This window comes from Zonotrichia leucophrys, chromosome 2 (genome assembly GCF_028769735.1).
Source record: "Zonotrichia leucophrys gambelii isolate GWCS_2022_RI chromosome 2, RI_Zleu_2.0, whole genome shotgun sequence".
In the NCBI taxonomy this organism is placed as follows: Eukaryota; Metazoa; Chordata; class Aves; order Passeriformes; family Passerellidae; genus Zonotrichia; species Zonotrichia leucophrys.
In genome coordinates this window covers 65582031-65606739 of record NC_088171.1, presented here as the reverse complement: position 1 = coordinate 65606739, position 24709 = coordinate 65582031, and the positions used below count along the sequence as shown (strand labels likewise).

Below are 24709 nucleotides of genomic sequence, written 5' to 3'. Positions count from 1 at the left end.
TCAAAAATATGCTTATACAAAGCTGTGGGCGCTCTCCTGCATAATTAATACTACAACAAATCCATGGCAGCATTAAAATGAATAGTCAAAAAGGAGCCCTGCCTGTCTGCTACCTACACAGAAAATTCTGTCCTACCTTTCTATTGCTCTAGAAAGGTCTCTACACCACCAGTTTAAAATAGATAGCTTTTGCTGAAGTCCCTTAGTTGAAATTTAAGGAAGAGAGGAGCAAAGAGCTGACATGCCCCTGGAGAGCTCAAAGGAAGGAGCAGTGGGTGCAAAGTGAAATCAAATCTCTGCTCTCAGGAAGGTGGGATCTGTGTCCATCAGTTTCCATAAAAGTACAGTAGGGTTTGAGCCATGCGTGGAGCTGGGTGCAAAAAGGCAAGTCTTGGAGTAAGCCACCAGCTTTACCTGATTTTTTTTGTAGAAGAACCCACAATGAGCTCTCCAGTGTGGCTGAATTGTGATTTTTTTTTTTTTTTTGATTGGTACACAAAATACTTTGGATGCTGAAAGTTAAGTTGAAAGTTTACAATGATTCCTTTGTAGCAATCCCTTTTGAAGTAGACAGTCCTATAGCTAAAAGAAAACACTACGCAGAGGGATAAAGTGTGCTTTCAAGTCTATATTTTATATTAAACTATTCTATTGAATATTTAAGTATCCCTGTCCTTGCTTGATTTCTTTTTCTTCAAATAATCAGCAGCCTTTGGCATTTTACACCCTTCTTACAGTAATTTTCAGTAATTTCTTCTGAGTGCTGATAGTTGGTTCTGTCTTAGCTATTTGATACTTCAGTTTCTCAGAAAGCTTTTACATCTGTATTCACTGGTCAGAAACTGCTTGGCTGCTTTTTTGAAGTTTCCATCTTAATTCCTATCACATTTCCTAAGCTATGTCACTTTTTTTTTTTTTTTTTTAATAGAAAACCACTGGTGTTCTCAGCTGTGGCTGTGCTGCTATATCCAGCAGGTTCATGGCAGGGCTGTGACCTGATGAGAATCCCTTTCCCAGGCTGATCTGAGAACACTAATAATGGTGCTGGTTGCCTCTCCCAAACCAAGTTTAGCACCAAACCAAGCACAAGGGAAACACCCAGGCCGTGCAGACGCGGCCGCCTTGGGCCCGTCACAGGCTGCATTGCCTCATGTCATGCAGAGCTGTTGTTGGTTATTAAAGGCATCCATGCTCTCATGTTGGCAGCCTACCAGACCCATCTTCTTCCAGCTGAGCCTCCAGGCTTATTGTATCAGAGCTCAAGAGAGACGTGCCTGCCCTAGCTGTGTGCTGATAGTGTCAGTCAGGTGGGTGATGTGGGGTAACTGGCCACTCTTGATCACGTATTCTGTGCCTGGTTTAAGGGCCCCAGTAGATCCTAGCTCAGGGAAGCAATGTATGTGGCTGCTACTGGGCAATGGGGTTGGAACCTCAGCCTGATGACAGTCAGAAGAGGTACTGTTTGCTGCGTCCCCACAGTTGGATCCATGGTGGTGATACACCAAGAACTTGTAATGAAACCTGTGCGTCATTCCATGAACATCCCCATTTCCTATACCTTTGTGCTCAGAGGGAGCCAAATCACTCCCCGCAGTGCCTCCTTCCTTCAGCTTCATTCTCCACCTCTGCATGGTCTGGGCAGGAAGGACACTTGTTGTAGGAAAGAACGTTGATTTTGACCACCACATTGAAATCCATCCTGGAGAACCAGCATTAGCATGGAGTGAGAGCCATTCTGTCATCATCTTCCATGAAGTAACTGCAAAGTTGTGTCATAAAGAACGTGAGGTTCTGATCATCACTACAGAACATGCTGTGTGACAGACAGCCTTGCTTAGAGGTCTGTATCTTAGGGATTGTGTTAAGTCATACAGTTGATAATATAAACGTAAATAATAGTTGATGTATGTTAAAATTTGAATTTCATTAGGTGGAGGTTTTTAGACTTGAACAAATGTTTTTTTTTTTTTTCACATAGTGCTGTAACATGCTTACTAGCTTTGACAAAGAGTGTTTCCCCTGATACAGAAATAGCAGATAATAATAAGCAAGCAGACAAGGTTATGCAGCAAGGGGGTATTTTAATCATCTTTGTTTTGGAGAAGACAGGCCAGAGTGAGGTACCTCTTAGAAACAATCTACTTACTGATACTTGGCTCCAACAGATTGACATCATCTTAGGAAAGAAAATAACTGTTTGCTATTCCTGTCATAGACTTCTTTCAATCACTGCGACAGATGTTCTACGCATGTTGTTCCTCTGTTAGGTTTCTTTAGCAGTAAAAATACTATGGTCTAAATATAGTTTAAATTGGTTGAGGTACCTCGTTTAAATATGATTCAAAATTGTGTTATACCTGTTTAAATCAGAGTGCAATAGGACAAAACCATTGGAAAGTCTAGTTAAGATAATTACAAGCCCAGGTAGGAATTCTTATTCAATCATATTTAAAGTGAAATGCTATCTTCTTCTAATATATCTTGCAATCTGATTTAGGATGAACCTGGATAACATAGTGAATTTCCCTTCCCCTGCTCATTATTTGGAATTACCTTAGACAAAAAATGGGGAAAATACTTGGTTAAATAGTTCTCTTTTTTTTGGGTTGCAGTGGAATGTTTTGCATCAGGAATACACAGATTCTGTTATCCTTTTTTTCAATGAAATGGAGTTTCGTGCTCAGGAACAATTGAGGTGGCTGAGATTAGAGGGAGAACCAGTACACATGCACAAGGTACCCATTACTCCTTTGGGGACTTTGGAAGCCTTTGGAAGCTGAGAAGGCTACGCTCCTTACAACCCCTCCACCCTTTGCTCTGCCAGTGAGTTCCAGTTCAAGGCTCTTCTCTGTCATCCTTCGTGCTCACTTGCTTCTGGGAGAGCTAACAGGATGATGCAGGCTGAGTTCTGCCGAACCTGTTGGTGGTAACTGGTTCCTCCTTTTCATTCTCCCACTCATTTTGTACCTAGATGATTGGTTGCTGCCACTTTTTGAGACCACTGAGTTGGGAGCACAGCTTCCTACCTGGAACTGAGTCCTGAGGGTGTGACAGTAACTGCACTGGTGTGCATCCTTTCCAAGTGCAATTCCAGTCAGTGATGTTGATCAGGGGAATGCTCTTGTTTGGATACTAGCTGGCTGGAGCTTTCTGCTCCCTCTTTCTGACACGTATACAGATGAAGTTGCTAAATTGCGCTGTCTGGGACAAGGTGCTCTTTTGTTTCAAAAAATGATGAGTAAAGCAACAAAGTTCAAGGTTTATTTCATCACTTGGACTTTTACTCCAGTGATAGAGACTGGGAGTTCAGCTGTAGAAATTTGAGATCCTTAGTTTGTTATCTGTTCTTGTTTCATTGCTAGCTAACGTTATTTAGTAGACTGTTAAAATAATCCTCCAAGAATGAAGTAAATGTAGGGACTTACAGGTGCAATGATCTCCAGTGCCTAATGACACTGACTGTTAGCATCCTTCATTTTTTGTGCTTGTTTTTGGGGGACGAAAGAGAAGCTTATGTGGTAATCACATGCTGCCAGGTCATTGCAGGGAATCTGGTGCCAGCAGTAACACTGTTCAAGGTCCTGCTTCTGTGGGAAAACTCACGGGTGGTTAACTTGAGCATCCAATCTCCTTCACAGGGGAGAGTGGTTCATGTATGCTTTTTCTTGAAGCCACTTGGGCCCCACTATGATCTCACATAAGGAGGCATTTTCTTCTAGATTTGTCTTATGAATTTGGAGTTGGGATCACTCACTCATATTGATCTTTGGTTTCAAGCTTCTTTGTGCAGCAGTGAAGGCTGTAGTTGTTTACTTACTAATTTCATCATCGTACTTATGTTGATTTAATGCCCATAGGTATTTAAGCTGTGAGAACAGTGAGAAAGACTAACATCTAATTTTCCCCCTTTTTGTTCTTATAATTAAAAAGAAATTCTACAGCATTCATCCAAGGAGTCACTCTGTAAAGTTCATGGTTAATTTCACTATCCATGGACAGCCAAATGCACTTCTGGGACTTTTGTGCAGCATGATTGGGGCCTTCTTTAAATGTTTCTATGACAATTTAATATTCAGTTGGGTTTAGAATGAAAGAACAAAAGGATTCTTCAGCATTCAAACCGGCTGCCTAGGGAAGTGGTTGAGTCACCATCCCTGGAGGTGTTTAAGATGTATATACATGGCACTTAGGGACATAGTTCGTGGTGGACTTGTCAGCACCATGTTAGCGGCTGGACTCAATGATCTTAGAGATATTTCTAACCTAAATGACTAAATGGTTCTAAGATGCAACCTGCTACTTCCTGAGTTTGCTTTCCTGTTTGAAGGGCTGAGTGAGGCACATCAGGAAAGTTGTGGTGTCTGGGTTTCAAACTTCATCTCTTTTGACCACCTTCCATGCCAAGTATAGGAGCATGGTGAGACCTTTAGTTCTTGAAAGGTAGATTGGTTATTTAGGGACAAACATTTGAGATTATGCTTCATTTCTTTGTCCTAATTTGTTTATAATAACAAGGCTTCCAGGAAAAAGATACTGCCTTTAGTTCAGGATTTAGCAGGGCAAATTACTTCAAGTGAGAGGAAGTTTCTTGGAGGTGAATGTAGCAGAAGTGTTCCTGCCTGCCTGTAGCATTTGGATATAACTAATAAGGATGGGAAACACCCTGACCTTAAGGTAACCTTCTGCCCTCCTACTTTGCCATCTGTTTCAAGGCCTGCAAAAGATTTCACTGCCTCTCACACACTCTTCTACCAAGGCTGTCTCCCAGAAAGGGAAAAAGAAGAGTTACATAACAGTGTTTTTCTCCAAAACTGTGTGTTATGGAATTCAACCAAGACCCTGATTTTAGCTCCAGTAGAAGTCTAAAACTGGCACATATTGTTTTCCAAGGTCCCTTTTTCTGTATGTATGAAGAAAGTAAATGAACCAATAGTTTAGTGTGTGGGGTAGAATATTCCTAAATAGCAGCAAAGTAGAATGGTTCTTGGAAGAGCCACAACCACCAATTCACTAGTTAGTGAGCTTTCCTTCTCCATCAGGGGATACAATTTCTTTCTCAGAAATCACCAGTGGAGAGCTTAGAGGAGAGGAAATGCGCTGTGATACAGAAATGGAACCCATTTCAGATATGATACCCTCCTGTTGAACGTTAATGAACTGCAGCAGTTGTATGTGAGGCTTGTGGCTTGTTACATATGCTTAGCTTGTCAAAAGTTTCTTGGGGCATTGAGAGCAGGCAGTGTCATTTGTGCAACAGGCAGAGCTCTCTGCCCGTGGATGTAACACTGACCTTACTTGAACTGATAAATAGCTGAATTATCCATGACCTTTAATAGCTGAAATGTGTACATCATCTGCAGCCTTTTTCAGGTTTGCTTCAATAGAGATCACTGGATAAAGCATATGTACGTATGTATGCAGTGCTCTGTGTGATCCTCTCTGGCTTGTAACAGCACATCAAGAGAATTCCAGAGTTTAGGAGTAGCAGAGCAATCACTTTTCCATGTGCTCTTTCTTCCTCATGAAAGGTATTCATTCATAGGGATGCATGGTGTTGTGCAGCCAGCTGATCTTAAGGAAAAATAAAACATGACAGAATATAATGTTTGACTTTATCCTCTTAATGTAAAATAAGTACTACCTTCTGTTTGCATTCTCTGGTTTAATTTGAAAGAAGACAGAGACAATATTAAAATATAATGAGGGCAATTAATTTTGTGGTTCATAGTGGCTCAGATTTAGAAGGGAAAAAACCCACCTTAATCAGCACAGTACTTAAGGGCTCCCTGTAAGAAGGTTGTGCTTAACCTTCAGCAAACGCTTAAGGGCTGCCCTGAATAGTAATGGGTTTAAGCACATGCTTAAGTGTTTTCCTGAAGGAAGACCTAAGCATCTTCTCAAGTGTTAGATTACGGCTTCATTTACCTTATTCATAAATCCCAGCATCAGAGGCAAACTTTTCTTTCATCTCTTGGCAGATATTTGGGTGTATAGATTTTTCCACCTCCGTTTGCCCTGCTTTCCGTGGCTCTCTTGCTGCAATCTGATCAGCCCAGGCTGACCTTCAGGGGTGCTCCACATGGTTCGGGAGCCTGCCCGCATGGCTCCGATTGCACGATCAAAGTCCGTACCTTGCCTTTCATCTGCCGGCTCTCTGCCCTTCCCAGGGTTATTAATTTGAAGAACTCAAAGGCGCAAGCCCTTTCTGCCGCGCCCGTTCCCCGGGAAGTAGGAATGGGAATTAGGTTGTCCAACGGCTTGGCTGTGCTCAGTTTTCCATGGTGGGAGATGGGATTGCAGAGGGTTAAATCTGTACCAGCTGGTTCTTGCTTGGTTGGCTGTTGGAAATGCAAGGGAAAAAAAATGAAAAGAAAAAACAAAGCAGGAGAGGAAAAAACCCCACACCAGCCCTACAAAAAATATGGGGGGAGGGGAAAAGAGAAAAAAATAAAAAGGGTGGGGGAAGGAGGAAACAAGAAGAAAGAGGGGAAAACAAATTTAAGAAGGTGGAAAATGGGAAGAAAAAAGGGGGAAACAAAAGAGTACATAGGGGTGTAAAGGGATAAGTAAAAAAGTAAATAAGAACAAGAAAAAAAGAAAATTAAAATGGGGGAAGTAAAACGGAAAATGGAATAAAGAAAAAATGGCAAGGAGGGAAACGAAGAAAAAAAGGAAGAAAAAAGTATCACGGAGAAAGGGAAAAGAAAGAAGGGAGAAGAAAGAAGAGAGAAAAAAGAAGAGAAAGAAGAAGGAGGGGGAAAAGGGGAGGGGAAGAGTAAGGAACAAAAAAAAAAGGAGGGGAGCCCCCCCCAGGCGAGCGCGCCGCCCCCCGCGCCGGCAGCAGCCGCAGGCCGCAGCCCCGGCCGGGCCGCCCCGAGGCCGCCGCGGGGCCCGGCCTTGCGCGGCTCTTGCGTAAGCGGCGGCCCCGCCGCCCTGCCGGTGGTGCCGTTGCCATGGCGAGATAGCGGGGGAGGATTCCTGGGATCCGTAAGCCGGGGGAGAGGGACAGATTACGTCTTAACCCGTCACTCCGCGGCGCCTAACGTGATGTGGCAGGGTCGCCCAGGTGTCCCGGGGGGGTGACCCGGCGGGCAGCTCCGGGCTGTTGCAGGCATCGTTTTAAATAAAATAAAGCTGGGAGGGAGGGAGCGGGGGTGGCTCTCGGGGTAAGAGGATTAGATGCGTTCGCATGGGGGCCAGGATGAGAAAAATACTGCAGGGCTTGAGGGAGGTGGGTTTGAGAAATTGGCCTCGATGGAAACGGGAGGCATCTCTCTTTATGAACATTCCTAGTGCCTGCTGAGAACTGCCTGGCAGGTGCTGGAAGGGGATTCTTTTAATCTTCATCTGCATATTTTATTATCACATTTAGTTGTCAGCGTTTTAATCGTAAGATGTGCACATAAACACACCCTGAGAATCTCTAAGCAGCGAGTCCAAGTACCAGCCCTATGCTGATAGTGAGCCTAGATCAAATCATTGACAGATGTCTTTTACATGAATGGAAGGAATGACGGGAGAAGGCATCAGTGTCTGCTTGGGTAAGTTTCCTTTCCCTTTTCTTTAATCATTGTTAGTATTTTACACTGTCTCTTCCTCAGTGTCAGAGTGGGAGCAGTCAACTCTGGTGGGGTCTTCTTGTGCTTTTGATCTTCTCACTACTCTTTGCCTGCTAGAATTCCTAGAAGCAGGTGAGGATTTATTGAACCTTTTGCCATGGTGTCTTCTTTGTCGCTGTAAGGATGTCATTAGAGCAGGGAAAAACTTTATAAATTCCGATGTTCGATTTTAAATTTAGAAAAGATGATGTTTGGTCTAGAATTGAGTATGAAAAATACTGGTCTCCAAATTTACTGTGTTGTAAACATGTTTCTTAAGAGAGCAGCCCCTACCTGTGTTAATAATAATATTCATTGCCAGAAAAGTGATGTGTGTGGGGAAAAAGTCTTAAGTGAATGTAACATTCTTAAACAGTTTTCCAGCAGTGGGGTAAGAAATGTAAGAGAGAATACTACTGGGAAATGAGCTTGCGTTACACCCACAGAGCATATACTGTACATTAGTTATAACCCTGTTGTTTTTGTTGCCTGCAATTAATTGAGTAATTTCTTCCGTGACTGAAACTGCAGGTTAAGCATGTTTGCTTTGAAAGCTAGTCTTGTGAATTGAGACGGCTTTTGCACTTACCATATATTAACAAGCTCTCGCAAAGTACATTTTGTGTGCTATGGTTCTCAATTCCTGAAAGGTGTCAGTGGGGGTTAATTCACTGTTACATAAACAGCCAATAACAGCTTCCGACTGTACTGGAATTGCTCTAAAATAGTTATTAGTTTCAAGGCCATTATGGAGGAAAAGGCATTTCACTTTTGCAGATATTATTTCTATGAAAAACCCAGAAATGGACTATGAGAACTCTGAGCCATTGAAGTGAGGACATTCCTGTATGAATAGTCAAAGCTGTAGTGTAGCTTTACCACTGGGTTTTACAACTCTGTCAAGGCCTTTACCTCCCAGTTATACTTGGAAACCAACAAAATCTCAACCAAGCCAGTTTTCCAGAAGCTGAGCATTTATTGTATGAAGACACTCGAGTAGAGCATCATTGCTTTAGCTAGCAGAGCCTGGGTGCTACCTGTGTGCATGCATGCTGATGTTCCAAAAAAGCAGAAGTCAGAGCTGGCATCAGAAAAAGCCAAATCTTAGAGCAGTTCTGAACTGTGGGAGCACAGGAGCAGCACAGAGAGCCAGATGCTGGGGTTTGTTGCAGCAGGGTTATTCAGCAGTTCAGCTCACTCCAGGTGGTGCAGGAAGGAGCTGAGAATCAGTTTCTGAGCTCCCTGCCTGGGAAGCAGGGGTGCCTGGAGGGTGGAATATATGCCTGCAGCCATTTCTGGTGCCTTCTGGTTTTGAAACTTCCCATGGGGAATTAGCTAGATAGTTTTGTTGCTGCAGTGTTTATTTAGCAAAGCAGTCTTGGTACCTGTTGAAGCAGCCTGCAAAATTGGCTCTTGCTCTCTGGGCATGAGCAATTGTTGTTTGCTCCGAGAACTGGAAGTGTTTGAATATGAGAACTTTGCTTGCATTTAGACATCTTCAATTGCCCCCAGACTAGCTTACACCTTGACTTTTCAGAAGCTGGAAATACTACTTCTGCCTCATTTCTAGAAGTAAAAGAGTACAGGAAGGGATTTTATGCGTAATTCAGCTGTTTTTTGCATATGACTGCTCATACTGACTGCTACTTTCCAAGAGACAAAGTGACTTTATGTTTTGGTTGTTTCAGCTATAGGAGTTGACTCCTGTTTATTTTAAATGCAGTGTTGTTCTGCATCACCAGCAAGTTATTTATTTAGGTGTCTGAGGGAAACACGTGACTTGGCATTAACTTTTCTTTTCCTCCCATCTCCCCTGACCCCAAAGTAGTTCAGCCTGAAACTTGATAAGTTAATCGCAGTTACCTTGGCAAAATTATAAACAAATTAAGATGGATGAAGCCTGGCCATAAAATTATTTTGGATAGGCTGGGAAAATGCGGCTGAGAGCATTAATTGCTGCTACTTTCACTGCTACCTTTGACAGTGTAGGGTTTCAGTAAGTAATTCCTCCTTGAAGGAAAGGAAACATGCCATGTCATCTGTGTCACTTCTGTAGCCTTTCTGAAATTCCCTGGATTTATGACTTGTCTTAATCAATGCTTTGTAGGTAAGTCTTTCAGATATTTTCACTTCCCTGATATGGAACTAGTCCATCTCTGTATCTTTATTTTGGTATATGTATGATTGTCACAGGGAATTACACAGTTTTGCACTATTTAAAACTGGCAGACCCTTACTACAGTCAATATAGTTTTAATGGAATTAATGACATTTTAAATTAAGAAGAATTTTTGCTCATTTGTCTGTTATGGACCATAATTTGATTTCAACCCCCAGCAGTGCTGATGGCCCTGGAGATGATAGATGAGAGGACACAGCACATACTGGAGGATTAGCTGTTAATGTTGCTTCATCCAGTCCTGCTTATGTTGTGGAAAGACATTTAGGAGGTGCCTAGAGCTCAGCCATGGAATTTATTTAGAGGGAGATTTCAGAAGAACACCAAGCATAAATCTTCCCATATTTGCAAGTTTTTTTGTGATATTAAATCTAATGGTGCACATTTTTGTAGTATATTTTACCAAAAGTGATCCTAAAAATTCACAAGTTGTCTTTCATCCAGGAGGTGGGTAGTACAGCGAGAGTGAGAAGCAGGGATAAGGCTTTTGAATCTTAATGAAGCTAGCTCAGCCAGAGGGGATGTGTCAAGTGGGAGGTAGAGCAGTCTTTAAAGAACCACATGGATATCTTTCGGTGTGGTCTGAGTGTCCATTTGAGACCCTCTACAGATTTACCATACCGTTTCGGTCTTTACTTGTTTGGATTTTATATATTATAGAGTATATGCTTGTAAACCACTTCATACTGAGCGCAGTGTTCATTCTGATTGAACATTCATGCCTTATTATATGTCTTTATCATCATTGCAAGATAAATATCAGGGCTTTATGACTTAATAATAAGTTTTATCTTTAAAGATCATTTTCTAACATATTGAAATGGGTTGTTACCTCACCTAGGAGTTATGAGTGTGATTGTTGGGAACACCTGAGAGTTGAGTTAGCTGAATGCTGTTTTAATTGGCAGGAGATTACCAGTTTCTATGGGAAAATGAATTAGTTAAAACCCGTCACAAAGGCCTTTTGAAAATTCTCAACTGTATTACGAAGATTGTTGATTTTGAAATTAATTACTACAAGTTAGAAGAAGAGGGTACTTTCTCAATACCCCAATTTTGCATTGTCTGTACACAATAATTGGTTTACACTGTATTTAGGAGACACATACAAAACAGTTGTGTCTTTGCAAAAGTTTTAGCAGTAGCTTTATGTGGGCCCACTCCGAGGCAATCTGATAAGGTCTGATTTTCAGAAAGCCCCCTGCTGAAAACCAGGCTGGTTTAAGAGAGCTCTGGTTCAGCACTTTGATTCATTAGCTGTTTTGGAAGTCTCTGCTCTCACTAGTTAGTATTACCTGTCAGAATGTGTAAGGGCAGGAGGAGTTTGTGGCCACTTGGATGCAGTAATTGTGCCTGATGAGACACTGGCACAGGTTGCCCAGAGAAGCTGTGGATGCCCCATCTCTGGAAGTGTTCAAGGCCAGGTTGGATGGGGCTTTGAGCAGCCTGGTCCAGTGGAGGGTGTCCCTGCCCATTGCCAGGGCGTGGGAACTAGATAATCTTTAAGGTCCCTTCCAACCCAAAACATTCCATGATTCTATAAAATAGTGAAAAAAGCTGCCTTTAAATTTTTGTGTATAATTGGAAAGGGCACAGATAAATGAGAAGATAGGCTCAGGAGGGGCAGGCAAGGGGGGTTAACTCTAGAGTGTCTCTATGTAAGTAGTTGGCAATAAAGTATCTAAATATCTCTGTAAGTCTTCATGTGTGCAGCCGCCATGTTCCTTAGGAATACAGTTATCTTTCCAATGAATGCTTGGAGTGTGGAAATCTTGTTTCATGGACTAAAACTATAAAGTACACAGGAAGGTTGTGTTGGATGTTGGTACCAAACTCACATATCCCATGACAAGTTCCTAAACCCAGAGACCAGACTTCCCCTCACTACAAAATTCCCTCACCTCTCCATCATCATCCTACACATTCTCTTCTGCCTTCCCATCACTGAGCTATGTAGTGAAAAACAAGAATCCCCTTCCCTTTTCCCTCTTACCTTAAAAGAGGGAATTTTGAGCTTCTGGTAGGTGACTTGCTGCCTGCAGTTTTTACTGCTCTGTTCCTTGGACATTTTCCAAGGAAGTCAGTCCTGACTTTCATCTGCACCCTGGGGATTCCACAGGTGCGATGGAGAAGTGAACCTTTGTGTGAGATTTGGCTGGTTTGCAGTCTCTTGCCACAGGGGAATGGAAGTAATAACAAGGGAGTTCCCACAGATAGGTGGATGTTGTGGGGTTGTGCCAGGAAGTTTTGGTTTCCTAATAAAATTGAAAGACCAATTTCTGCTTCCCTTAAAATCCTTGGGAACTTTATAGTCGGCCTGAGTACTGAACTGAATTTTGGTGAAGAGTCAAATGCTCACCTGAGACTGGAGCATGGGGTTGGGGGAGGCATTTCAGCTTCATCTAATTCTAATTTATTCTGTGTGAGATATTCACCTGTGTGTGCCTGCAAGGGACGGGTAAATGTATAACAGAGAAAAAGCCCTGCAGTTTGACATACATAAATGTCACTTTACAATGTTGTTAGTGCAAAAAGCACAGCATATCCCTTTTGAAATTGCTTAAAACAGATGTGTTTTCAGAAGGAGTTCCCTAAACAGTAGTAAATTTACTCACAGATTGGAATAAGCAATAGATGTTAAATCCACTCCTAATAAGTGTGTGCCATGCCATTCATTGGGAGTTTGTCAGATGACCTTCACAGTAGATTTGTACTGTACTCAAACATCTACAATTAAAGCTCATTGAAATTAGATTCTTAGGACAGTGTTGACATTATTTTTAAAAGAGTGACTTTGTTTTCCTTTATAACTTGTATTTAATGGGAGAAAACCAATAAAAACTAAAATGTTAGAAAACTCAAAACTTGTCATATTTCTTTAGTTTTTCCGAAATTATCTGCATTAAATGAGGAATTAGTTGTTCTAAATTTTACAGACTTTGTACTGAATTTGAATTTTCAAAGTCTAAATGGCTTCTAGTTTAAATTATTAAAATACTTGAAATAAAGCGTTTGACAAATGTTTTTTGAGTTTTTTTTGTTGTGTTTTTTTAGGAAAGATGAAACTGTTCATTCCAGAAAATATTTTGTATTGTAAAACTTGCTGAAGCTCATCCTTTCCACAAATAGCTTAGATTTTGGTAGTGAATTTTTTTGTCAGAATTTTTTTTTGTCAGGTTCCCTCTGGCAGCGTCATTTTGTCATCTCCATGGGAACTTAGAGTTTTAGGGAAAGATAGGTGTCAGCCACCATATACTATAGATAAATGATGTGTCCTTTGGTAGTATTAGAACAGGAGAAATGGCCAGTACATCATTAAAGAAAATTGAATTTAGGATTTCAAAATGCTGGAATATCTTATTAAGAGTCCCAGTATTGACTCTGGATTTAGGAAGTTTCCATGTGCCTTAAGAGTGTGTTTCCCAGCCATGATGTGTTTCAATTTATTTTGCTTTGATTTTATGGATATACATTACTTGCTTTGGGGATAAATGTGAGGATAATGTGCCATATAATGCATTTTAGTCTCCAGTTGACATTTATTGTCAACCTGTTTTCTTAAAACCTGGTTTTTATAGGGGAAATTTCAGATGAGAGCGTATGGATTGATATATTTGATCTGCTTCTTGTTACACAGGATTTGCAGTATAATACTTAAAGCCCCTTGGATAATACAGCACAGAGTTTCTTATTGGCCTGTACCAGATATTCCCAAAATGTGTTTGCTAGCATGGTTTAGTGCAGCTTTCAGGTTTTTCTTGGCATTATGCCTTGAGGAAGCTTTACTGTTGCATTGTTTGTTTTCAAATTTTACTTCTTAAATATTAATTACATATGATATAAAGCAAAAATTTGTAAATTAACATGGCCAACCATCTCAAATCTGAGCTGGAAATGAAATATTGGAAACAAAATTTTGGTTTGCTCCAAGTCTTGTTGATCTGTATGAGACAGAAGGTATCATTTCCTGCTGTGTATCTTCAGCAATCAGCAGTGAAACAGCAGACTGATTGGTTATTTACTTTTTATTTTCTCTCCCATAGATCTTATGTCAACAGCACTCAAGCAGAGTGTAGCATGGTTATTTTTACTGTGTCTTTATTGGTTGCATAGATTAAAACATGAACAGTTTTATGGAGGTTGCCTTTTTGCATCCTGACAACTTCATATTTGTCCTTGTCTTTATTAAAACATTTCATTTCTCTCAGACAACTTAACCTTTTTCTTCTACTCCAGATAATGACAAGGACAAATATTTGTCAACATCCTTTCAAGATGATGCATTCACAGCTCCATCAGTATTTTGGGGGTCTGGAAGAATGTTTCTGACCCTTCCTGTAGCAGAGGTGATGCCAGGTGTGGGAATGTTCATCTCTGCTTCCATCTCTGCAGCAGTTTTGGTGGTGATGTGCAGCTGCCCAGGCATCACCACCAGCCCTGGGGGCCACCTGGGGATCTTTCCTTGCTGATGCACTCTCCCAAAGCCCTGGGTGGCTGTGGGAGCATGGCAAGGAGCAGGCTGCAGGTTGGGTTTGTTTCACATCTTCCTTTCTTCTAAAGTATTGTTCCAGACCTCTGAGCTCTGTCATCAGGTATAACATAGCAATGAAGCAAGCAAAGTCTACAGTGCCTCCAAGCCCACTATAGTTGTGGAGTTCCACCATTTTGCTTTGGATAAAATGATCAAAAATACTGTTTAGGGAAAGAGTGAACATCACCCGAACAGATACAGCGACTTTGTCAGGATGTGTAGGGTCTTGAGCAGAGATATGGGTTTTGGGCATCTGCAATGTTTGTGAAATAGAAACAGTATTTTTTTAAGAATATGGATAAGTTAAACTTCTTGGGAGAAAGGGACTAAGTATTTTTTTCACTTTTATATGTGCTGGGCAAACTACTGAGTAAATATGGTCCTAATATTTGCACTAGCAGACTGTGATATGAGCACCAGTGATTTCCCCATGTCTCCTGCAGACCTGTGTGATTAAAAACCCACGAGTGTGATTAAAATCTTACATCAGCATTGGAATGATTTGGATTCCTTCATGCTTTCAACTATTCAGGATGTCAGTAAAAAAGGCCTATTTCTACTAACATGTGATCAGAGATTTCTGTCGCACTCTGCCTGGCACAGACCTAGTGATGATGGATGTGACTGGTACCTACACAGAATGTTCCTGCTGTGTCTTTTCCTGAATGTGTGCCCAAAGGGAAGCTTTCCACGGTTTTTGAATGGCCTTTAGCTGAAGACTTGTTCAGGAGGCAGAAGGTATTTTAAGAAAACTGTGGTAGGTACGAATCCTGGTAATAAGGCTCTTGTGGTCTATTCAGTGCTGCCTGACAGGTCTGTATTTGATTTCACTGATGGCCTTTCAAATGCAGAGTTAGATTTTTCTACATGTTATTGCAGCTGAACAATTGTAGGTATCTCCCCACAGAAGGCCCCACTGCCTTTTCCTGGGCAAATACTCTCTTGTTTTTTCATATCCTACTCTTTCAAAATGAGTTGAAGTGTTTAATTTAGGAAGAACACAGTCAAGTATTTTCTGCTGTAAGATGGCAGAAGGGGTGTTTCTCCCTGGTGATGGGGCTTGCTGGCGTAGGTGTCTTCTGTGGCTTTGGAAGGAATGTTCAGTAGATACTTGATGACCTTCTGTAGGAGGAAAATAGGTGCACAGGTGAAAATGGAGGAGGTTCTTGTGAATGTCGAGGTCTCTTGCAAGTCTGGTGCTCAGCCTACATTTCAGTACACAGGCAGAGAGTTGTGCTGCCAAGAAATTAATGTCTCTTTTACTGGGATAGTGAGGATCTCTGTGCACCACATTCAGAGCGCTCCTATGGCTTTGCTTACAGGCCTAGGTTTGAAAAAAAGCAAAAATGTTCCAGCTGGAAAGGAACTGATTTTTCTTTAAAAAAGAAAAAAAAAAGCCTTGGAGTGCCTTGGGTGTGTTGGGTAATTGTGTACTCAAGAAACGCACTTACATAAGTGAAGACACTCTGTAACCCTCGCCTGCCAGGAAGGCAGGCGCTGCAGAAAACCCACTCATCGCAGAGGAACCTCCAGTAGGTGCAAAAGGGGAGGAGAACCTTTGTTCTTTGTGCTGTGTTTATTCACAAAGTGAAGTTGTCTTTGGCATGTGTGCTTGGCACCAGAGGATTCCCGTTTTTTATCCTGCGGAGCTGCTTTTTCTTGTCGGTGTTGCGGGTAGGTTTCCTTTCCTAACGCGGAAGGGGAGAGGTGGGTCTTTTCCATAGCTCATCCCAAGGCTTCGTCCCTGCTGGTTGGAGAGCCCAGCAAAGCACCTTCTGGAGGCAGGGTAGGAGTCAGAAGCAAAGTCCTGGACAGCAGCTCTGGTGGATTCCGTTCCAGAGCTGTTTGAGGAGAGAAGGGAAAGATATGGGGGGATGTAAAGGTGGCATGCAGCAGGGCACAGGGTCAGGATGTCAGTCTGGGTTCCCTAGTTCAGTAAGGAAAGCCCACACAGATGGGGAGGGACTTTATAGTGATAGGACAAGGGGTAATGACTTTAAACTGAAAGAGGCTGGATTTATATTAGATATAAAGAGGAAATTCTCTACTGTGAGGGTGGTGAGACATTGGAACAGGTTACCCAGAGAGGTGTTAGGTGCCCCATCTCTGGAAACAGTCAAGGCCAGGTTGGATGGGGCTCTGAGCAAGATGATCTCGTTACGATGTCCCTGCTCATTGCAGGGGATTGCTTTAGATGACCTCTGAAGGTCCCTTCCAACCCAAACTGTTTTATGATTCTGGCACATGCTCAGTAAATATGGTCCTAATCCTTCACTAGCAGACTGTGATACGAACAGCATTGAATGCCAGATCTGCTTCTCATGCTTAACAGTGTGCATTTAGGGGAGTTCTAAAACAAGGGTGCTTTCTGGGCAAAACTAGGCTATACTGTATTTACCAAGTAAGCACATTTTCCATTAAAGTAGTTTATAAAACGTACAAACAGGCCTTAGTGTTTGCTTACATTGCTTACGGTACAAATGTCAAATTTAAATGCATGTGAAACTTTATTTCAGATGTTTATTTCAAATGTAATTTGATTTTACTGTGAAAACATTTCAGGAGTTAAGTTTGAGATGTGTGACAGAACAGCAAAGATATTTAATACTTAGCTTAATTTAGAAAAATGACCTTTCGGAGGAAAAAACTGTGCTTGTCAAAAATATACTGATGAATTAATTTCTTGTGATGCCAGTGTGATAGCTGACTTTTGAGAGCAACCTTAAAGATAATGAGTTTTATTTTTATCTTAGATCTATCTGATTGTAGTGCCTCTCACAAATCAAGTCACTTTACTGACTTCTATGCCTATAAATACATAGCAAAATTTGGAAGCAAAAAAGAGCAACCAGAAAAAAACCCCAAACAAAACCAAAAAACCAACTCCAACAAAATTAAACCAGATCAGAGCAGTGCAAATTTGACTGACCAGTGTGGATGCATACTTGGGATTTTAAATGACATTGTAGTTGTAAGATCAGTGTCTTCTTTCACCACCACCACCTCCCCACTCCCCATCAACAAACCACCCTAAAAATGCTATGTAGAAATACCAGCGTTGTAATCAGTTTTTAAATGTCCCTAATAGAAATGTGATAGCAATGCTGTCTTAGAAAATACTTAACTTTGTTTCCAGAGACTGGAAACTTTGTTTCCAGAGACATATCAATGACTTTTATTTTGTAAGAATATGCAAGGAATTTGAAAGCAATTTTAGAACTTCTTGTAGATTTCTGACTGCTTAAATTGATTTATGTTTAGAACCTAATCTTGCTCACTTTGACAAAGCTGGCAGCTTCAGTGGGTTTATTTGTGCAGATAGAGTGAGAAAGATTCAGCTTTTGATATAAATACTTTAGCTTTCTGGTTTCTGAGAACTATTTTCTTACAGTTAATTATGCATTCTTAAAATGTGTACATTCATAGGCATATGTAGAGGGAGACATGGCAGCTTAGTTTGCAAAATATTGAGCTTCGTTTTGCCTATCAGTGTTTTTAATTTTAGTCAGAACAATCTCTAAATTGTTAAGACAGATCAAGACTTAGAAGTCATGTCATATATATTGTCGCATGCAGCATTGTAAACTGTATAAGCATAGCTATTACTGGAACATCAGTATGTTTCAAAACATTGTTTTAAGTGTTTTCTCTGGGCTGGTTCAAAGTGGTCCTTTGAGGTTCATTTTGGGAAGGACAGATGTCAAAACCGGCGGTTTGTGTTCTTGTGGGCCATGGGTGGCTGTCAGGTGGAGGGGAGAGCGTGGGAGGTGACTCAGCATGGATGGGCCTGGGAATGGGTTTGTGAAAGCTGAAGTATTGCAAAACAAATATTCCTTTCCATGCTTGAATTATATTAATTGAGATGGTTTGAAATAAAGTGGTGCCAACTTGAAACAGCTTATAAGTTTAAAAGTCTGTATTGTTTAAAAGAAATACTGAAGTGTCAGTGATGAGGTGTGCTTCTGACTACAGCTGAAGGGTTTGTATCAGCAAACAAGCGAATGTGAATTCATCAGTCTACAAGTTTGCAATTTGGGTGACATGCAGCCATAAAAATACAGGGTGAAACCACATGGGTTTACCTTAATCGTTAAATTTTAGCAGTATTTTAATTTTCTTGTGTAGAAGTGTTAGTTTCTACACAAGAAGTTAGTTATTGGGTTGAGCATCAAGTTTGCTGAAAATACCTTTTGCTGCAAGCTGCTGTTGAAAATAGAAACCTCCTCTTGCTGTTGTGGTTGTGATGGAGTTGGTGAGCAGCAGTCACTGTCATGTTTTGGTGGTTACACTGAGGTCACTCCCAGCTAGGCTTGGCTGAGCATTTTTGGTAATGTTACAAGTATAGTCTAGCTTTGCGGCAGCAAACTTACTGTAGTTCTGCGGTGATCTCCTTTTGGGTGGTAGTTTCTTAGAATAGCTTTAGTTATTGTTGGAACAGTGGCAAGTTTAAAGAGTATTGCATGCATGTAATGGTATTTCATCTCAAGCAAAACAAAGGATGTGAGTTTCTAAAGCAACCAGAATTATTTTTAACTCTTTCCTCAGTTCTTTAAAAGAAATTTAGAGTGATTCGTCGGGGTCGTGTCTCAAAGTGACTCCTGTGAAGTGTTTCTAAGAGAGAATAACAATGTGTTCAGTGGGCAGTTTTGTACGAACGCTGTGGACCATGGTATTTTGCTTTGTGGATTTTTTTTATCTTTAGGCACTGCAGTAGTAGCTGGGTGGTGTTCTGAAAGTCACATTTGATCTTTACTGAGAGTGTTATCTGTTTGTCCTTACCTAGGATGTTGTTTTCTTAGTAAAGAAAGTGCTGAGATTCCCCAGTACACAGCTTCTGTATTCCAGGATAAAAGCCCAGGAGCTCATATCTCGTTGTGCTTTAAAGTGTTTCTCAAACAGCATTGATCAATGAATTCATTTGCAATGGGAAAGCTAAATCTCAAACACGTGCATGTTAAATATCTGCCTGAAAGCAGGGAGGAAATGGGAGCTGAGATAAATTTGTGAGAAGTTCAACTTGTAAGACCTACAACTTGACATAAGAAGTGAAAGTTACAAAGCTTCACTTAGGTCTTCTATTCCACTAATGCTCAGTTTGACCTTCCCTGTATCGTTGATTGTTTAATATACCCTTATTTCAAATATTCCTCACCTCTCTGTAAATTAAGCTGCTGTAAACTTTCAGACTCTTCTCACTGGGAGTCATCTGCAGGCTTGTAAGTATTTGTATTGCTCTTTGAACTTTTTTTATTTCTGATATAGTTGTATTGTCTGTATTTTTCCTGAAGCAGCCTAATATTTTATCTGAGAAGACTGACCCTTCCTACAAAGAATTAAAAAAATAAACCAGCAAAGTGCTCAGGAATGAACTTTATGTGCTATGTGGTTATTTTCAGAGAGTCATCAAGACCTGCAGGTCAGTTCTTCAGTGCCACAGACCAAAAGGTCATAAATTGAATGTTATGAGTAGTTTAAAAAGGTACAGGGATTTGACCTATTTCTCTCTTTATGTATTTCAGTGCTTTGACTGTGGCTTTTTACCTCAGCATTCTTGTTGTACCACAGCATTCCAGGTACAAACACTTTCCCGTAGTCCAAAGTTTAGGCTGCTAATGTGCTGGTTGGGTTGCATTCCTCCAGCTGTCCTGTAAGGAGGTGACTCGCAAGGTACCATATGACAGCCTGTAGTTCAGCCAGGAATTAAGCCAGGAAATTAAACTATCTGCATGCTCAGAACTCTATCCTGGTAGTAATTTTAAAACTCTGTCTGTTTTTCCATATTTAAATCCTAATTTTTCAAGGGGTCTTTAATGATTGCCACTGGGTTTGTCCTTGCTTTTGTGCTAAATTTGGAGTGATAGTTTCTAAATCTTTTGTTTACTGTAGCATGTGAGGTAATGAAATTAGAGCCACCAGAATCTTAAAGATCATCTACTAGGGATGTGAAAATTTTATCTAGTTGATAATTGGTAATTAAGGTTGGATTCTGTTACTGAATTTGGCTTGAGTTGTTAATGAATAGTGGTTGAGGATTCAATTTGAATAAAGCATAATTTCTGGAAGTTCTTAAAAATAAAACTGTCTGAGTTTAATATGGTTGGAAAGTAATTGCTAAAATGATTAAGTGAAAACTGAAGTATTTAAACACCTAAACCATAAACTTGATACGAACGGAAAGGGTGTGGGGTGTGTTGTTGACTTTTGGATGTGGTTGGTTGAATTATTCTTTTATTTGTTTCTCTGAAAGTATTCTGTGCTTAAAACTTATTCTACAGCATGAAACCGAAAGCCAAATACTTGACACTATATAAGAAATTGGTTAGTCTTGTCTCAGGATTAACCCAAGATTATTCAGTTTGTAATTATGAATTGTAGAAGCTGTACAGAAAGACTGCCAAAGATATGAAAGCATCCGGTCATCTGCTGTAAGACTATTTATTTTAATTAAATTTAATCACTGATAAAATATTGTTCAGTGTTTTGTTAAAAAGGGAAAGAAAATGGGAAATCATGCGTTTAGTATTTTCGTAGTTGCTGTGATTTCTCCTAAGTAGATTCCTCAAAATATGAACTGATCTACCATTTTCTCATGAAAAAGGAAGCGAAAGAAGGAAATCATTTCAGTGCATCATTTCTACAGTGTAGCCTCTTTTTATATGTCTTGTATCGTATTTATTAATATTTTTCTTCTTTTTGTCCCTGTGCTTTTATGCTGCCTTTGTTCTCCTATGTCCTTTCCTTCTTTCATCAGTCTCCACATGGAGCAAACTGTTTCTATTTTTGAGAACCATAAAGAAAGTGAGGAAAATGAGGTCTCCCTTTAAGTCAGAGCCATCAGAAGCCTTTAACCTACTGTAGTTCACATGGGCAATAACAGATCTGTGCATTTGGAGGATGCCCATGACTCACAACCCTAAATATCAGCATCAGGTTAATCTGGTGGCAGTAGATGGGAGGAACTTGGTCTTGCTGTGTGATTCTTTGCTGAGGAGGGGTTGGCAAGAGACAAAACCTGAGAGAGGCTGAGGAGCACAGAGCCCAACCTTTCTCCTGTTTCTTCTGTGCCAGAAAATCCAGTCATTCCAGCAGTTCTGTGTGATGATTTTTAACAACAAACAAAGTGAATTTGGAGAAGATTATAAGTGGAGAAGAGTAAGTCTTAGGAAAGCAACATTTGTTGCTTGGCAGGCCGTCACTATGGTTTCTTAGCTTGGTTGAAATGTTCAAGATGTAAGCTTTAGTGAGAAGTTGGCCAAGCCTTTTCCCTCAACACAACTCCAGATGCTTGGGCCCGGGAGACTCCGTGGTTTACCAGTCACTGTGAACCTCCTCAGAGAAGAGAAATCAGAGAGCAAGAGAGGTCATCCAGTTGGCTTTATTCTCTGTCCTCCTTCCCTTCCTTATGCAAGTGAAGTTTCCAATGTTTCTTTTCTTCCTATTAACCATGCACAATTTTTATCTCAGTTAGCCTTTCTCTGCCAGGAAACATGGAAACTTCAAGCAGGAATTTATTTTAGCTGAGCTGTTGGAAAAAAAAAAGAGAAAATAACTTCTGTAAATAGGTACAACATCTAAAACTGAAATAAAGAGATTAGAGTATATATAGGGGTAGGGAGGACATGCCCTTTAAAATCTGAATATTTCAGGAAATTTGGGGCTGTTTCTTGAATCATTAATTTTAGTGCTACCGAGAAAATGTCCGAACAAACTTAATAAAAACAAAACCAAAAAGCAGTTTCAGGACATTCTACTGGGTTTTTGTTTTCATTGTTTTAGTCAAGTGTCACATTCTGATAATCTCTTCTCCCACACACCAGATTTTCCAGAAGTCATTGTTCCAACAAAAAAAAAAAAAGTTACTGTAAATTAGTCAATAAAGTTGGATATAATTCTTTCTACTTTGTTGTGGCACAGGGTTGACTAATCTAAAATCATTATGTTAAAGGCCAAAAAAATATTTATTTAAGGACTTGAAATCCTTGGATGTTCCCTTTGGCACATGGTTGTTGAAGTAAGCTCCCTCCCGGTTGAATTGTTCACTTCCAAATGCAGGATCAGGACGATGTGTGCAGCAGCTTGCTGTGGCTTTCTCCCCCACGTTCCTCACCGCCCCCTCATCTTCAATCAGACAGCACAAAATTGAGCGTGAATTCTAAATAAAACAGAGAAAAAACACTTGGGTGATGTTCACATTGCAGAGTGCCATCATTTTGTAGGTGTTTAAGTAGCTCATTAATTATCTTCCTAAGCTTGCAAGTACAGAAAGAAAATTTCACCACTAAGCCTAGAAAAAGAGGGGAAGAGGGCTGGGTTTTCAATCGGTGTAGATTTTACTTGTTGGGTTTTCTTTTTCAATAATTCATAGTAGCTTGCTGTTCCATAGCAATAGGAACTGTACTTCTTGTGGGATGAGGTGAATTTATCTATAAAATTGTTTCTTCATCTTTCAACACCCTTCATAGCATATTAATAATACACGTAACTATCTGCACTGCCATATTTGTTTTCTGTTATTTATTTACTGAACAAAACCTTCTCAGCTACTTATAATAATTAGGGTTTTTTGTATGAAAGTTCAATTAGTTAAATTTACAGTGTCAGTATTCCAGGATATTTTTTTTCAAGAGCTGATTTCTTATCCAAGGGTATCTTGGAGATTATCAAAAAAGGAATGCCAGATACTTCAGCCTCCTTTCTTTTATTTCCTGGGAGGGAATGTATTATCTTTCTTGGGGGAGGAGAAAAACAGCATTTCAGGATTTTTTTTTTCAGATTTCATGCTGATTCATGCCCACCTAGGGCAAATATTTTAAAAACTCTTAGCCCTCCTCGAAGAGAGAGAAAGAAAAATCATTTTGGTTGAGACTCTGCTTTGGAAGATTGATTGAAGATTTCACTGTTCTGTTCCCTTTCTGTATAAATTCAGTTGTCTCCATTCCCTTTTACTGGATTTGTATGATCTGAGCACTTTTGACTTCTTGCAGTGGTCAGGGACAAGGGCACTGCTGTCATATGGGTGAGCCAGGCTGGGCAGGGTGCCTGTGGGTGGGACCAGGAGCAGGGAGGCTGCAGCAGTGGAAGCCCTGGGGCCAGGCTCCCCTCTTGGCTCCTGGTTCCAGCTGGAGCAGGCATGGAGGAGGAGAGACAGAGCTGGCTGTGCTGGAGACAGGTTTTAACAAGTACTTTGGGACCAGCACAATCCTGCTCCAAGCAGAAATCTTTTTGAGAAGAGAAGCAGAGGGGAGCTTGAAAATGGCTCATGTGGTTTGTAGGGTAGCAGCTTGGTGCTTAAAGCCAAGCACAGCTTCAGCAGGCTGCTGTGTGATTGTGACCAGAAATTATCCCTTCATAATGATGTGAACTGTCCTTTCAGTACCAAACATCTCCCTGGCACGCTTGATTTCCTCACTGAAAGCCTGCTGATTGGTCCCCTCCTTCCCCAAGTCATTCCTTGGGGTGTGTCTGGGAAAATCTGGGTGATGTAGGGTAATCACCCCACAGATAACTTGCTCTGCTGAGGGTCTGCCTAAAGCCAGGTAGCGCATGATCAGTTTCTGGAGAGATGCTTTATCCTCACTCCTGCCATCTTTGTCAGGAAGACAGCTTGGGTGGGAAAAGACCCAAGTGCTCACTGGGATACTTTAGACCTGGTTTTTTACTCCGGTCTTGAAGGAGGATGGCAGCAGGTAAAGGAAAACAGTAAAATCAGTCACTGAAATGAGGTATTTGCTTCAATGTATATTTATTACCACCAATTTATAATTTGCCCAGAGAAAAGAACATGAACTCCCTAGGGCTGTTTGGTTTGTAAGACTCTTAAAGTGGCTAAGCCCCTGTTCGTGGCTACAGCACACTGTTAACATAACAAATGTCATATCTTTGTGCCTTTGCTAAAGTTTTGTGTTTCAGGTACACCTAGTTCTACATCAGCTTGTACTGACTGTCTTTTCAAAGGTGTTTTTCATTTTATGAATCCAGTTTCTGATGTTGTTTTTTCACTTTAAAGCTGTAGCTAGTAGCATTTTATTTGGCATGTGAAATTCAGGGCAAAAATAGAAAATTACTATGGAAAAATAAGCTTATAAAGTCTGTAGAGCAAGGTCTAGTATAGCAAGTGAATTGTGGATTTTTAGGTTTTTTTTGTTTTTTTCAGTGAGCACTAAGACTCACTAACAGTTAGTATGACAGTTCATATGTTAGACTGACATTAAGACCTACTAAGTTCTTAATATAAATAAATAAATAAATAAACAAGTAAGCAAAAAAATGAGATACCTTAGTCAAGTTAATGAAAAACTTTGAGTTTAATGTTCAGTCATGCTAAAAGAGTGATTTTGAATTCGAAGGTGTGATTTAGCAGCCCTGTTGGAAGGGGATTTACGGCATAGCATAAGAAGGCAG

The 24709-nt window shown here is 40.6% G+C and overlaps 1 protein-coding gene across 7 annotated transcripts in view; it reads left to right on the top strand.

Moving 5' to 3' along the window:
- The window catches only part of HIVEP1 (HIVEP zinc finger 1), a 128269-nt gene that overhangs the window by 33845 nt on the left and 69715 nt on the right, over positions 1 to 24709 (top strand). Inside the window, exons 1-2 of one of the 7 annotated variants that reach the window (XM_064705271.1) lie at positions 6960 to 6987; positions 7373 to 7541. The exons of 5 other annotated variants lie outside the window; for them this stretch is intronic. In XM_064705271.1, the coding sequence (XP_064561341.1) occupies positions 7502 to 7541 (40 nt within the window). In that variant the 5' untranslated portion in view covers positions 6960 to 6987; positions 7373 to 7501. Of the gene's footprint in view, positions 1 to 6959; positions 6988 to 7171; positions 7542 to 24709 lie in introns of those variants that run through there. One more of the 7 variants, XM_064705270.1, reaches the window with a different exon arrangement.